Source organism: Neltuma alba, unplaced genomic scaffold, assembly GCF_004799145.2.
Source record: "Neltuma alba isolate B1F8T4 unplaced genomic scaffold, ASM479914v2 tig00002135_pilon, whole genome shotgun sequence".
NCBI classification, from domain to species: Eukaryota; Viridiplantae; Streptophyta; class Magnoliopsida; order Fabales; family Fabaceae; genus Neltuma; species Neltuma alba.
Window position 1 is genome coordinate 27,064 of NW_021632752.1, and position 14,724 is coordinate 41,787.

Here is a 14,724-nt window from a genome sequence, read left to right on the forward strand (position 1 = left end):
TCTCTCTGCCCCTCTCTTTCTTGAAGTGTTGGAACCAGTGATAGGTATCGCCATCTAGTGCTATGCTTGCTAACAAGGCTTTTGGGGCATCTGGCTTTTTATCCAAAATAGAATAGTGCTTGCATTTAGCTAGCCAAGAGTCCACATCGAAAGCAGAAAAGATAGGAAAATTCAGTTTAGTGTACCTCGTCGATGCATGATAATCTCTGTTACGATGATTGTTTTTGCCATAGCTACTTTGGTTTTATAGATTCTCAGCATGCCAGTGAGTTAGTCACGGAAACTCTGGAGAGACTTTAGTTAACTAAATCAACAATCAATATCTGAATGGAGCCTGTCTTCTACCTTCTTAAGCTGCAACTAAGACCTTGTACAGTCTACCATTCTCACAATCACAGCTGCTCTGATACTAGCAATTAGGGGTGTGCATGGAACAGACTGGACTGGGTTTGTTATCAACCCGAAGTCTGGTCCAATAAAGACCTCGGGCTGAAAAAGACAGCCCGAGATCTGGTCCAGTCCAGTACCAACCCGAGGTCGGGTTGGACTGGACTTGGTCCTCTGGACTGCTGGGACCAGTCCAAGCAATCTAGGATCTAAATTTAATTTTTTTAAAAATTTTTTTTCCTTTAATAGGAGACAAGATTGTAACTTACTATATAAAATTTTGTACATATTTTAATCTAAAGTTCATCAAATTTAATCATTCTCTTTCAATTTCCCAATAATGTCATGTTTTATTAATTAATCCTCATTAATATAGATCTTATATTGTAGAAAATATATACGCATACTCATTACTTAGGAAGTTAATAAATAAATCTTGATTATTTGAATAGACAAAAAATTTATATTGAAAAATTAAACCAAATTAAAATTATATAAATAATAATTAAAAAAAACCGAGCTAGACTGGACTGGACTAACTAGTCTGAGGGGCCAGTCCTTAGTCCAGTCCAGCCCGATGAGACTAGTTTGGTCCAATCTTGTTTCGGGCTAATTTTTTCTAGACCGGACTAGACCGGGTTTGTTCGGGTTGGACCGGACCATACCGGACCATCGAGTTTTTGCACATAGCAATACAGTCAAGCTAGAAAGAAGGGACTAGAGAAAAATTCAAGAAATAAGAAGATTTCAAAATATCATTATGTCCTAATCATTAGCGGTGCATACACTCGATTAAAATACTAGACGATAAAATAATGGAAATGACAAAGAGGGGTAAGCATAATGCCCCAATAACCAATGTACCCTTTATTAATTACTTATATCATATCAACCTCAAAATACTAAGAAGGAAAATCTTACCATATTTGAGTTCATTCTTGGAGTAAAATCGTTAGCTGACACTCTTATTTCAATTGGCTTCTGAGTTAGTTAAAAAAAGATCAAGTTGAGATTATTTTAGACGGGCTCCCCCTGAATATGATTCAATTATTTCGTCTGTTGATTCCCAACGAGATCCTTTTTCTTCAAGTGAGATTGGATTCTTTTGATCTCTCGTGAGTTGAAGCTTGCAAATGTCCCTCAGGCATCAATGCTATCAACAAATCAACATCTTTATGGTTGACTCACTTGCAAGCCAGTTCTTTATCATCACACATCTCTCAGTTTTCTAGAACTTTAAATCTGTCTTTGTTGCACCACATGTATCACCTTCACTTTCCCTTTGCTATGCTCCCTTTACTTTTAAAAGGTTGTAATCTTGCTTTTTCAAATAAAGGCAATAATACTTTTTGCTTAGCATTTTGCATGGGCAAAGCACACAAACTGAATTCACCACTCTCTACTACTTTTTACAACATTCTACTTGAATTAGTGTCAATTGGTCTTTGGGGCTGCGCCTTGTCTTTCAGTTCATGGAAAACTTTATTACATTGCCTTTATGGATCATTTTTCAAGATTTTGCGTGTATTTGGAATACCGTTTGCAAGTCCAAATGTTCATGGAACAATATGCAATTAGCATTGGTGGCTTATTTTTACAATGATGCTTGTTTGGATAAGCTTTTTCTCAAATGAGCTTTTCGAGAAAAAGTCAATTACAAACAAACCTGAAATTTGAGCTTTTTTGGTTGGCAACGAGGAAAGAGAAAATAACAAGAATGAGAAGAAAAATAAAAGTATTTAAATAGGTCCAATCTGGACTCAATAATTTGATTTTTTTTTAAGGAGAAAAAATTACCTAATAAAATTTAATTGTTTTAATGTATTATTTTTCTTGAATTTATCAAATTCTATACATATGATACACTATTTCTGCTCTTTAATATAAAACCCCCATAGACTAATTTAAAGAGATCAAACAAACTAAATAAATTATCATATTAATATCATATAATATAAAATACTACTCCTCAATAAAATTCATGTCCTTTTTTACCGTTTTACATCTAAAGTTATCTTTTTATTAATCATCCAAATGAGTTTTAGCTTTTTCAACTAATTTTTGTATAAATACCAATCTAAACATAAATCACACCACTAACTGACTTTTATTCTAATTTAAATTTATAAAAGTCAGTTGGAATAAAAGTGAGTTTTGCCACTGTTAATCCAAACATGGCATTTGTTGGTTATATTCACTCAAACGTAAGCAAAATGCCTTTCCAGTATTTCTTCTGTTTAAAGCCACGACTAAAAATCAATTAAACACTAAAATTAAATCTATTCAAACTGATGGCGGTGGTGATTTCAAATATTTTGATAAATTTCTATCTGAAAATGGTATTATTTACAGATACGGTTGTCCTTACGCAGATTATCAAATGGGTATTAGTGAGAGAGAGAGACAGAGATAAAGATCTTATTTACTATATGCTAATATTTGTTATAACATTGCCAAAAATATTTGATTCCAGGTATCTGGGACCCCAGGCAAACACCAATGTATGCAATCAGCATTGCTAGGCTCAAGTCTTTCCTCTTCTGTTAATAGTTTTCCTCCATTTTCGGTGTAAACTGAGGAGTGAGCATCAATCCTGTACTCTGATATCTGTGTGATGTTGATGATTTGTACGGGAACTTTCATCTTCTTCAACACTTTGGCTACCACACTCATCATGGTCTTATCAGAACCAGTTCCCCAATGGTTCTTCTTCCTTACTGGTTTTGTTTCGTTAAAGCATCTTAATCCTTCCTTCCTGCCCCAGTCTTGACTTCTGTAAACAAAAGGCACGCACATCTGTGTTATCATATTGTTAGAATCAAGAGCTTCTAGGGCAGTAGTCACTGCACTTTTAGGTATTTGAAGAATTGTCTCAGAACTATGCAGGCTTGAAATCTTGCACAAGTCTAACTGACTCGAGGGCCCAAAACATAGGCAAATTGGCCTAAAATTTAGGATACACTTACTATTTATACCTAATTGGAGCTAGATCTATTCCAAAAGATTGATTTCATTTGCTTGAGTTATAAGTAATGTTTTACACTGACACAGACAATATAAAATCCTAAGAATTGAGCTAAAAAATAAATAAGTGATTTTTTTTTTTTTGGGTATTAAGGGTATTCTCAACTGATAGTCAAAAATTAATCCATTTCTGGCACAGAAATCACATAAATGAGTTTTATCTCTCTTAACAAGGTCTTTTTCATACAAATAGTCAAGGATTAAACTCCCAACAACATGTTTAAGAAACCCAACTATTTGTCAACTAAGTCACCTTGTCAGTGAAACATGAAATTAATGTTATTGTAACTGTAAGTTTCTCCACGCTAGGTGTTGAAGCACTGTCTCAGAGCTATTTGACTTAAAATGAGATAAATTGTTAGAGAAAGTAAGCTGTAGCTTTTTCTTTTTTTAGAGAGAGAAACTGAGAAGAAACCTTGTGTGTGTAGGGGACATTGTTGTAAAGAAGACCCTAGTTCTGTTTGGATCAATAGTAGAGTCCACCCAATTAGCCCATGTCTTTAAAGCAAACTTGTAAGCCACTGGCGCATCCAATTCTTCATACCCTTCTTCTCCGTTGGCAAATGAGCCCCATCTACAAATGTAAATATATATGAGACCCTATTTTGTCCCTTTTGGTTGACACATCAAATGCTGAAATAAAACTTACAGAGACTTAATCCTGACGCCGCTCATCCACCAAACATAGGTGTTGAAAACCAGGATATCTACTCCTGTCCAGTTTTTGGCACGCTCTGTGATTGAATCTACTTTTATTATCCTTTTCTTTGGATCACCAATTATCTGGATATCTGTGTTGGAATTCACAAGATACGGGGCCCAGTAGAACTCAATAGTAGTATTATATTTCTGCATATCAGGCACAAAGGATCAAGTAAATTCAGTATATTGATAAGCATCACCAATATCTCGTCTTTGTAAATCTACAGTTCAATACATTGTATACTACCTTGGCTGTGAAGACTGGATGGTTACGGTCCTCGTTCATAGATTTCTGATTATCAGGAATGATCCATTCGACCATGCACACAAAAGATTCAAATTGATTTCTCTGCAGTGAATCCCCTACAAATAGTAGCCTCTTTCCCCGAAGTTTCTTGAGGGCTAGCTTTGGATCGAATCTACCAAGTATAGTCATATCAGAATGCGGATCACATTAGAACCTGAAGCTTGTCAAGCTTGGAGTTCAAGAAGGCAGACACAAAAAGATTCACTTAAGAAATAAAGTGTTGTACACTCACTTGCATGTTCGGATTATTATAGTGTGTGTGTGTGTGTGTGTGTGTAGAGAGAGAGAGAGAGATGATCACCTAGGTATGGTACAATCCTCTGGCTGCCACTCCCAGTGGAGATATCGAGAATCCTTCCTTCCATTGTTTGTACAAGAGAATTGCATATCTACATATGGGCAGCTTCTGTCTGTGTATAAAGGCTTTATTGATCTGTTAAATACCCATTTTCCATTGGCAACATTGCATTCTTCTGCATCAAACTCGAATCTATCATCTGTAAACGAGGAATACCCAACCTCCTCCTCTGCTTTCTTATCATCTGTTGCACAATCACCAATTTCAGTAAATACCCGTGAGTAAGTATCAAGAATCCCTCTTTACAAAGAAAAACATTTTCAGGTGTCTTCTCTGAGAACAGGTTGATGATATAAAAGCCCTGAAACTTACTAGATTTTGGGGTGGTTTTCCTTTTATGACAGCATTTGAACTTGAAGAAGGAACTGGAAGAGAAAGACCTGAATCCCTCTGCATAGAAAATGGCTATGAAGACAAGAACACATGCTGCTGCAAAAATGATGGGCAAAGACAGTGTTCCTCTTGGAGGTTTCATTATGGGGAAGAGAATGAGGGAAGCTTGTTTGCAGGACAAAAACAGAATGATAAAGGAAAATGCACAGAAGGGTTTAAGGAGGGAGGGAGGTTTTATGGGATATTGGAGTAGGAGTGAAGTTAAAGCATAGTGTGATTTTGTTGTTTTTATGAATGATAATATAATAATGTAATGATAAAGTATAATGGAGGTTGAGGCATAAGTTAGAAGGCTAACATCTTGACCTCTCTCTCTCTCTCTCTCTCTCTCTCTCTCTCTCTCCCCCCCTCTCTCTCACTCATTTATCATAATTATGAAGTAGAGGCTATGCAATTATACACCTGTCATCATTCTTTCCATAATAGGGAGGACATGCTGGTGACCGGCAGGAGGAAAACATGCAATTTGGGGGGCTTTTCATGAGAAAGAATTACACCTAGTGACCCAGATCTTGAAAACTTTAATTGAAAAATATCTTAAAATTATAATTTTTAAGGATCACAGTTACTATTGTGTTTTACAAGACTTCTATATTTTAGGAAAGTTACTGTTTTAATTACTTCGTAATAATTACAATCGAATTAATCTCTCATGTGCTAAATATAAAATCTATTAAGCTAATTTACTGAGATTAATAAAATTATTTAAGTTAATTATTTTTCATTAATATATAAAAATTACATGGCATTTTTTTCCTTAAGATACCCATCTTTTAATGAGAGTATTAAATGTGGGGGGAAAGAGAAGAAATCTAACGTGTGATCCATGTGTTGCGTGAAGTTTGAAAAATAAAATTCATTATTGAGAACTCATGAATAGTCTGATTTTACAAACAATATAACTTTTATACTACTCCTCTCGTCCTAAATATAAGACCCTTATACACGTATAAGGGTCTTACATTTAGGACCAGAGGCGTGTTTCCGGTCCTAATTACAAGAATTAGTTGACTAATTTGAGGAGATTAAGAAAATAAGTTAAGTTAGTTATTTATAATAAATAGATGTTTTTTTTCTAAAATATCATTGCTAATCAAGTTTACTAGCTAGAAGTATCATTATTAAAGAGACTACCTTGGAAAAAAATGTATAAATATGAGAGACAAAATGAATTGGAGTCTTATAATTAGGACCAAAATAAAAGTCAAACGAGATCATATATTAAGGACCGGAGGTAGTATCTTATACCAATGTAGCAAACAATATTCTATAAAAATTATGAAAAATGTGGGTTAATTTATTCATTAGATTTTGTGCAATTCATGAAAGTCCATCTAGATTCAGAGATGCGCGTCATGCACATTTAATCTAGATTGTGCATACAAGGAGAATGACATTTAAATAGTAACTCCGTTTCTCGTTATAAGATATTGTTTAACTTTTAATTTAGTCCTAAATATAAGACCCCAATCCACTTTGTCTTTCATATTTATTCATTTTTGCCAAAGTAGTCTTTAAAATGGTTGCACATATGAAAGGTTTCATGAAATGGTAACTCTAGAAAATATACATGATTAACGAGAGTATTTTAAGAAAGATAACACTTATTTATAACAAATAACTAACTTAACTAATTTTCTTAATCTTTCTAAATTAGTCAATTAGATCTTATAATAAGGACCGGAAGTAGTATTAAAAACTTAAATTAATGATAGTTAGGTCTTTAAATAAATTTTCTAAAAAATGAGTTGCAAATATCAAAAAGATATAAATAATCTATAGTTTAATAATCTCTCTTTTTTTTTAAATAAAAATTCTACCATTCAAATTTAATTTAGGTTCCGCTATATCCATCCTTAGTATTTTCCAATTTCTATAGAAAGATGTGATGTTTTGTAGTTTCTCCTCTCTTACTCCATTCCACGCTTGATTTGGTGTGTAGCTATAATAAAGGGAAAGACGCCAAAAAAGTGTTGTTGCCTGGATTGATATAAAAATAACATAAACAAATAAATATAGAAAAGCTTCCTTAAAAAAAATTTAAAGCCTTTTTTTTTCAGCCAAACCATAAAAATAAGGTCAAGAGGTGAATTGGGTGAGGGAAGACAAGATATCAAAATACATGTTCTTGAATAAAATCAGGAAAAGAAAATTGAGGAGATTTGAGAGGGAAGATCCACAATTTAGTGAGGGAAAATAAGGTATATGAAAATTAAAAATTACTCTTAATAATTTTATATAAGTCATATCAACTGAATAATCAAAACAAAAGTTATTTAAAATCAGAACAATCAAGCTCCTATTCTGAACCTATTTCTGGTGTTTGATACAAAATTTTACCAATGAAAGCCACCCGAGAACTTGGCTTTGAAAAGAATTGCAATTAGGATTTGGACATTACAACTCCAACAAATAAAAATACAGTCGTTACGCTAACAAAGTCTCACCCTTCCAACTATAAATTGACATTCTTAAATCAAACAACAAATAAATGATTAATCTAAAATTAGTATAACAAAATCCTTAATCAACCTTATTGGGGGACACTGGAAGATTGAGGTTGGAAAGAATGAAAAAGATACAAACCCATCATAAATTACTGTTAAGCAACAAAATCCTCTTACATAATCCTAGGTCAACATCATCTAATCATAAAGAAGATGTTTACAATTTGCATGCAATGTGATTGTCCTGTTGCTTGAGAACTGGATTCTACCTAACTCCATTGTGTCAAATTTTCATTTTCAGGCTTTTTTCTTTTGGTTGCCCTTAATTTTGTTTGTTCTCAACCTTGTTTTAATTAGGGTTGCAACTCTCAAAGCCAATTAATTTATATCTCAAAAGAAATTAAACAAATCTCTCCCCTGTTTCCTTGTAGATTTTACAAAATTCAGAAAAAGATTGTTTTTAATTTTCTACTTAAAAGAACTTTCGCCGACATACACAAAAGACTACAGAGAATATTAGAATGATAATTAAAATTCCTCCCTCATCTTCTCCTCTATAGAAAAATTACTGATTAAAAATCATTTCTTCTAGTTTCTTCTCCCTCCACCGACTTTGCAGTGTAAATTATACTATAAAAATGAGTCTTATATTTAAGACGGGAAGAATACTTTCTATCCATACACACGTTAAAATCAAGCGTGTTTTAAGAATTTACAGAAGAATTAGAATGGAAGGAGAAGTAAGAAAAATGACTGGATGAAGTTAGAAACCATGTTCTTTTCCATAGCTTAAAAGTTTAATTTTGTGTGCGCGCGCCTGTGTGGGAGAGAGAGATTGATTTTGACAAAAACAGTTTATGAATTTCCTTTTAACGTTGGCCTTCTAAGCATACTTAGAATGTAATTTTAACCAATTTTGATCATATAATGATAATTGCTTTACTTATCTATTCCGTTTTTGTCCAGACTCAATTTGAAGAAGGCGCACCTATAAAGTTAGGTATGGCATGGAAAAGAGAAATCTTGGGGTTCTTTTTCCATCGTGAAAAAAAGCTTCCAAATAATTATTTTTAGAAAAATTACACACAGGTCTCACAGAAGAAAATTAATTCTAAAAAAGTCTCTCAAAGTCACAAAATGCTTTCTAAGTTCCCGAGGACTTCAGAGCAAAAAATTAAAATTGTGAAATTACCTACTTGCTGTCACTAATGGAAAAGGTTGTGATTGGCTGCTATGTAAGTTGTTACTGTAACTGTGCATGTTGTCATTCAATTGAGTGTGGGTTGTGATTAGCTTTTATGCATGTTGTGAATGGCTTAAATGTATGTTGTGATTGACTGTTGTATAAGTTGTGACTGTAGCTGTGTATGTTGTCATTCGGTGAGGGCAAATAGGTAATTTCACAATTTTAATTTTTTGCTCTGAGGTCCTGAAGACTTAGGAAGCATTTAGAGATTTTCAAGGACTTTTTCAAAATTAATTGTCTTTTATAGGACCTGGGTGTAATTTCTCATTACTTTTTGCATGTAAGCGCTGCGTGTCTTTCAAACAATGTAGTCCATATTTGGTCATTCCAGCTTTTGCCATTCATTCAATCATAAACTAATATGACTATTTAGCTACGTCCAGATTCATCCTTCCATTGAATGAGTCTTCCAAGAGACGCAAGAATGCCAAATTCACCCTAGTACTCGAACAGCCCAGACCCATACAAGAAATCTCATTTCAACGGGCAAAGTAAGAAAGGAAAACCATATTAGAAATACCTATACTTTTTTTCAATTTTCAATTTGGTATCATGTATCTTTTTCTCTTTCTTAAATATTCAATTTTGCTCTATTAACATTGTTACCCTTGCATAAAAACTAAAAATGCTAATAGAATAAAGTCATAAGAATTAATGTTACTAAAAAGGTAAAATTAAATGATTTTTTTTTATTAATACTGGAAAACACCTTACAAGAGGTTACAGACCACAACAAGCCAGAGTTTAAGCTCCTTGATCATCCCACCTGGTGACGGAGGAGGGGGATGATTGAAAAAACAAATACCTCCTAATAAGCTATGGGATAAACTCGCAAGCCGATCAGCCATTTAAATGATTTAATTAAGCAAAAAAAAAAAACACAAGTACCAAATTAATTAAGCAAAAAAAACACAAATGCCAAATTAAAAATTGAAAAAAAGTACAGGTACCTCTAATATGATTTTCCCAAGTAAGTATTTACAACAGTTATGCGTAAAATAACCAGCATCCTCTAAATACTAAATACGGGGAAATAGGAAGGAAAGAGAAGGGAATTGGGCGGCAATCTGCCAAACCCAGTCATTTTATCTCCTCAATCAAACATTTGCTCTTGGTTTTCGCCTTACTTTTCAATCCTTCCCCACTGTTACTCCATTCAAACTCTATGACTGATGCCTTTTCTGCTCTCACAATGACAGCCAAGGAAGACCAAGCTTCCTCATGCTGCTCGTGGACCCAACACATGATGAAATATATTTTCCTTTGTGCCATTTTAAGATTACTTCTAATTTCATCCCTCCTCTGCTTTCTGGGCTTACTTGATTTGAGCTCCTTTTCCCCTGACTGAATCAACCGGTTCATATCAGAAAGGGCACACAACAAAGCTGAACTTCCCAATGAAAGTAAACTTATCACATCGTCAATAAGATTCAAACCGAATTGTAGCCCTCCCATGTGTCTATAAGCTGGAGAGCACACCTGCTCCAAACAATGAGAAAGAGCTTCAAGTACACTCTCTGGCTGCACACCTTGACCTAAGACTGAGGAAACACTCAACGCAACCATTGCTGACCCTAAAGCATCTGACCTCCAGTCTCCGTTGTACAGCCGAAGAGTGAAACAGTAGCTATACAAAATATCAACCAGGTGAACAGTTAAAAGAGGTGATGGCTCTCTTGAACTAAGACTGCTAACTGGAGGAAGTGGGGCTTCAGGACCAGGAGGGATGTCGTTGCATTCATTACTTCCAAGGACATCTTCCTTCTCCTCTGAAAGGGGTTGAACAAGTTGAGCTCCTTCCTTGCTCAAAGAGATGTTTCTGGCAGAAAGCTTAAACCACCATGGATCCCAAGGTTTAAGCATCTTGCTCAATTCCCCTGATGCAATGGCTCTTTGAAACCGCTTCTTCTCTTCCACGGATAAATCATCAAAATTGACTTCACCTCCTGTAGATGTGGAAGACAAGAAACCATAACTGCTTTAGCCAACTGAGGAATGCATTAGAAAAGATAATTGTGAAGAGTAAAAACTTTCGATGATCCTACTACATATTAGCATTTCAAGAAAGACAGACGACAAGCAGTATAATGCCAAAGCAGCAAGGAGATAAACAAGCAACTTATGAACAAACAGAGACATCAACAACTATAGAGAAATATAATGGAAAGTACCAGACAAAACCTTCTCTATAATCTCCTCGGACAGAGTTGGACCTAACAATGCCAAAAGACAATCAGATATTAGTAGCATTCTTTATTAGCACTTCGGATAGCTCAAGAAAACTAATATAACAGCTAGAACATATTTTCAAGTTAATCAATCACAAAATAATAACAGTAATACAACTTTTTAGATTAAATGACTGCCCAACTTGCTGTTAGTAACCCTGAAATCAAACATGAAGTCAAATGCTGCAGTACATCAATCAGCAAAACAGTTGCAACCATGGCAATCAGCAACAAAGTTGCAACCCTAAAGCAGTATAGGCATCAATCATTTAAAGAAATACTCTACATACCATAAACATTTAAGTAACAAAAAAAGAAAAGAAAAAACAGAAATAAAACACTTGGAAACATCAATACTTTTTGCTTAATTGGTAAAATATATTTTCCTGTACTAAGAATTGTCAATGAGAAGTGAATAGCATCCATTTTCAAACCCAGAAGGACTGAAAGAGAAGTTAAAATACGGATGGCTTACAATCCTCGTCCATGCTATCAGATTCCTCTTCAGAATGATATCTTTTCAGTATGTCTAGCATTTTACGTTTGGTTTCATCATCAGGCTGCATTTGCTGAAGCTCCTGAACTACATTTTCTTGCATGAATGATTCAGTACAACGGAGACTGTGAGACTGTCCAAATTAGGAAGTTTAAGGATCACTAATCACAATAATTATATCTTATAAAAAACCAAATAATTAAAAGTCACAGCATATATGAATATATGTTTAGTGTGCGTGCGTGTGAGAGAGAATAAGCGGAGAATAAGGGCATCGACTAAATTTCATGCTAGATGCATACATTAAACGAATAGCCAATTGCCAAAGCAAAAGCCTCATCAGAGAAGGACTTGTTGACATTCACTAATGTAAAAGAAGTTCAGAAAAACAGATACATACGCACATATCAATCCGTGACACCAACAGAATGATTATCTAGTCAGATAGGCATCTGCCAAGCATAGGCTAGAGAAACCGTATACATATTCAGAGTGGAACCAACACTATCTTCTAAATTGTAAAATGTGGCAAACGCAAAATGAAGAGGAGAAATAGAATGATGAAACAAGACAAAGGAATTCATATTATACCTTATCAATCATTAAAGTGAATAACCAAATATACAAACTAGCTTAAAGATAATTATTCCCCATCCAGTAAAAATTTTTCAAGCAAAAAAATATGGGAGGATATAAAGTCTTGACAAGCCATATAACTAGATGGGCCACAATCGTTAAATAATATAGGGCCATTGAAAGATCTTTTGACACATGATTTATTAGCATAAGATTGAATCAGCTCAAAATCAGTATTAGAGCAACTCTGCTTACTTTGTAGCATTGGAGGGAACAGTATCGCGAATTACATCGAGGGCATGTGTACTGTGAAAACTGCTTCTGACATCTGTTTTAATTTTAAAAAGAAAAAAAAAAGGAAGGGGAGAGATTTAATCAGTGCAAATACAAAGAAGAAACCTTCGAAAAGACACCTGAGAGAAAAAAGATTAACTTTTACAGTAATGAAACCCAAGAGAAAGAAGATTAAATTTTACAGCAAATACTAACACGACAAGGAACTTCAAAGATGCAAATCAATCAAAGGCTGCAAATTTCACGTTTGGTTATATCTTAAACTATATGAAGCTGAAAATTTAGATTTTTCCGCTGAAAGATGTCCAGCCATAGATTCAGGAATGTCTGTAACTTTTCCTTCAATCAAATTATCCATTTACTGGCAAGCCACGTGGTCCACAACTTGTCTAGTTGAAAAGAAATAAAACGAAAAGAACTAAATTCTCTCAATATTAAGCAACCTGTGCGATGCCCTTTAACAACTGGTCAAATTTATGGCTTAAATACAATCAATAAATTAAGAAGACATGGAAATATATCATCAGTAAATTCTTTTGTTGGCAGCTCAATTTTATTTTAACAGATTAGAAAAATAAAAAGAAATAACCACTGAAATCAGAGCAAAAATTGCTAGCCTAATTCTTGATTAAAAGTGGGATGAACATACACATGACAGATTATCCGAGACGGGTTGAGCGGGGAAGAAGCAGATGGTTTGTGAGCAATAATTGTTTCATCCTCCATAATCAAATCTCCAAGGCACAGATCACTTGCTTTTCTTTAAAGGAATCCACAAAGCAAGAAACAAAATACTCCCTAGATAGCCCGATCAAGTCGATGATTTTCAATTCGAATGCTGATGCAAAACTATTGAGGAATAGCAATATTCTATTGCACAAAGATCTAAATCGTCTTGGACCTCCTATGTATGGCCTGATTAGTGAGTGCGCAGAGATACAGACAAACTGCAACCCTCCAAGCCCCTAGAAGAATGATGGCATGACAAAGTGGAGTTGAGCGCTCAGCTGGCAACCAAAAAAAAAAAAAGACAACGCAGTCATTTAAAAATAACTTTTTCAGTTTTTCGTATCAGTCAAACATCAACAAAAATTACTGGGGGAAAGGAAGACCACATTTTACCTCGAACCGAGATCTAGTTTCGAAATTGGTACATGAATGTTAAAATGTACGCTATGTAAAAAATATGGACTCACTGCTTAAAAAGGAAGACTTCTTCCAAAGATATGAGCTCAAGGTACAATAGAAAACACATTCATGATTCAGCAGCAACACTTCCTAAAGGGAAATAAATACGAACACAACTAAAACTCTAAAAGAGAAGCTATTTTAAATTATTGGCTATCAAACTAACAATTAAACAGATAAAAACATAAAATTCACCAGGAATGTGTAAAATGCTGCTTACAGAATCATCAGCCAGATATGATTTATCCAAATTCTACTCACTCACGCGGCATTGCGGGCGAGGCGAATGCGACTACTTCGACAAAATATTTCGGGAAGTTAACAAACTACCAGAGCAAACAGCGTAAAGGGAAAGAAGATGAAGATGAAGAAAAGAAAACCTTGCCCATTCTCACAGAATTGAATCGTGCGAATAACGGATGAAGCTCAGTTTTCAACCAATCCAGCAAGTTCAAATTTGAGGAGAAGAAAAGGTCAGAATATAAAAGGATACCTCTGAGAAGCCTTTCAGTTGCTTGACTCAATCCTGTACTTTCTTTCTCCTGTTCAATCCCCGTGCTTTGAATGCTGATCCTCTCTTCACCACTTCCCTCATGCGCTCTCTTGCGAAGGAGCATGCAGATTGTTTAAACAAAACGGTTTCTTTACTTTAGTTGCTGTCAGTGGCTTTAGCCTTTGCTGATGCTTCGTATCTTGTCACCTTCGAGGATGGCTTGGAGGCGGATAGGTTCTGTCCTTCGGCAAGAACGATAGTTCTTAGCAGTCGTCGGTGGCAGTCGAATGGACGCCGACACGGAGAACTTTGCGCGCCGTCGATATCCTTGAAGGCGGGGAAGGTAAATCCTCGATCTATTTTCCCTCTATCATACGAGTACTTTGCATCTCGTTTTTTTTTTTCAACTTTTTATATTCCGGGTCTCTGCTCCAACCTTCTGGAAACCAGGAGAACAATCACCTTATTCGGTTTTTTCCCCAAAAAAAAAAAATTCATTTCACAATACTTTTTCAAAAAAATTTTTGTCAGCTTTCAAAATTTTTAATTGGGTTAAGATGTAATCGCGAATGCACATAGCCAGTC

At 34.8% G+C, this 14,724-nt stretch overlaps 2 protein-coding genes across 4 annotated transcripts; both read right to left on the bottom strand.

Moving 5' to 3' along the window:
- Positions 1–2,688: 2,688 nt before the first annotated feature.
- Positions 2,689–5,267, bottom strand: LOC114717596 (protein trichome birefringence-like 3). Its single transcript, XM_028902809.1, has 6 exons — positions 5,091–5,267; positions 4,722–4,962; positions 4,361–4,532; positions 4,061–4,260; positions 3,827–3,985; positions 2,689–3,160 (listed from the first exon to the last, which is right to left on the bottom strand). Exons 1-6 carry the CDS (start codon positions 5,251–5,253, stop codon positions 2,830–2,832), a joined length of 1,266 nt encoding a protein of 421 aa, XP_028758642.1. The 5' UTR covers positions 5,254–5,267; the 3' UTR covers positions 2,689–2,829.
- A 4,523-nt stretch (positions 5,268–9,790) lies between these two features.
- On the bottom strand, positions 9,791–14,362 carry LOC114717551 (zinc finger HIT domain-containing protein 2-like). 3 transcript variants are annotated; one of them, XM_028902746.1, is made up of 6 exons: positions 14,140–14,362; positions 13,108–13,423; positions 12,420–12,492; positions 11,568–11,721; positions 11,036–11,077; positions 9,791–10,810 (listed from the first exon to the last, which is right to left on the bottom strand). In XM_028902746.1, exons 2-6 carry the CDS (start codon positions 13,182–13,184, stop codon positions 9,945–9,947), a joined length of 1,212 nt encoding a protein of 403 aa, XP_028758579.1. In that variant the 5' UTR covers positions 13,185–13,423; positions 14,140–14,362; the 3' UTR covers positions 9,791–9,944. The 3 variants fall into 3 exon arrangements, with proteins under 3 accessions (XP_028758579.1, XP_028758571.1, XP_028758589.1); XM_028902738.1 differs by having other exon boundaries at positions 13,108–13,465; XM_028902756.1 differs by lacking the exon at positions 13,108–13,423.
- Between the last annotated feature and the right edge of the window lie 362 nt (positions 14,363–14,724).

Excerpts from the sequence above, each read along its gene's own strand:
- LOC114717596 (XM_028902809.1), bottom strand. The coding sequence starts at position 5,253 with ATGAAACCTCCAAGAGGAACACTGTCTTTGCCCATCATTTTTGCAGCA. Across the intron at positions 4,963-5,090 it reads GAAAACCACCCCAAAATCTA|ATGATAAGAAAGCAGAGGAG; the intron begins GTAAGTTTCAGG and ends ATTGTGCAACAG. Across the intron at positions 3,986-4,060 it reads GGCGTCAGGATTAAGTCTCT|ATGGGGCTCATTTGCCAACG; the intron begins GTAAGTTTTATT and ends TTACATTTGTAG.
- LOC114717551 (XM_028902746.1), bottom strand. The coding sequence starts at position 13,184 with ATGGAGGATGAAACAATTATTGCTCACAAACCATCTGCTTCTTCCCCG. Across the intron at positions 12,493-13,107 it reads TCTCGGATAATCTGTCATGT|ATGTCAGAAGCAGTTTTCAC; the intron begins GTATGTTCATCC and ends AAATTAAAACAG. Across the intron at positions 11,078-11,567 it reads TGATAGCATGGACGAGGATT|GTCCAACTCTGTCCGAGGAG; the intron begins GTAAGCCATCCG and ends TGGCATTGTTAG.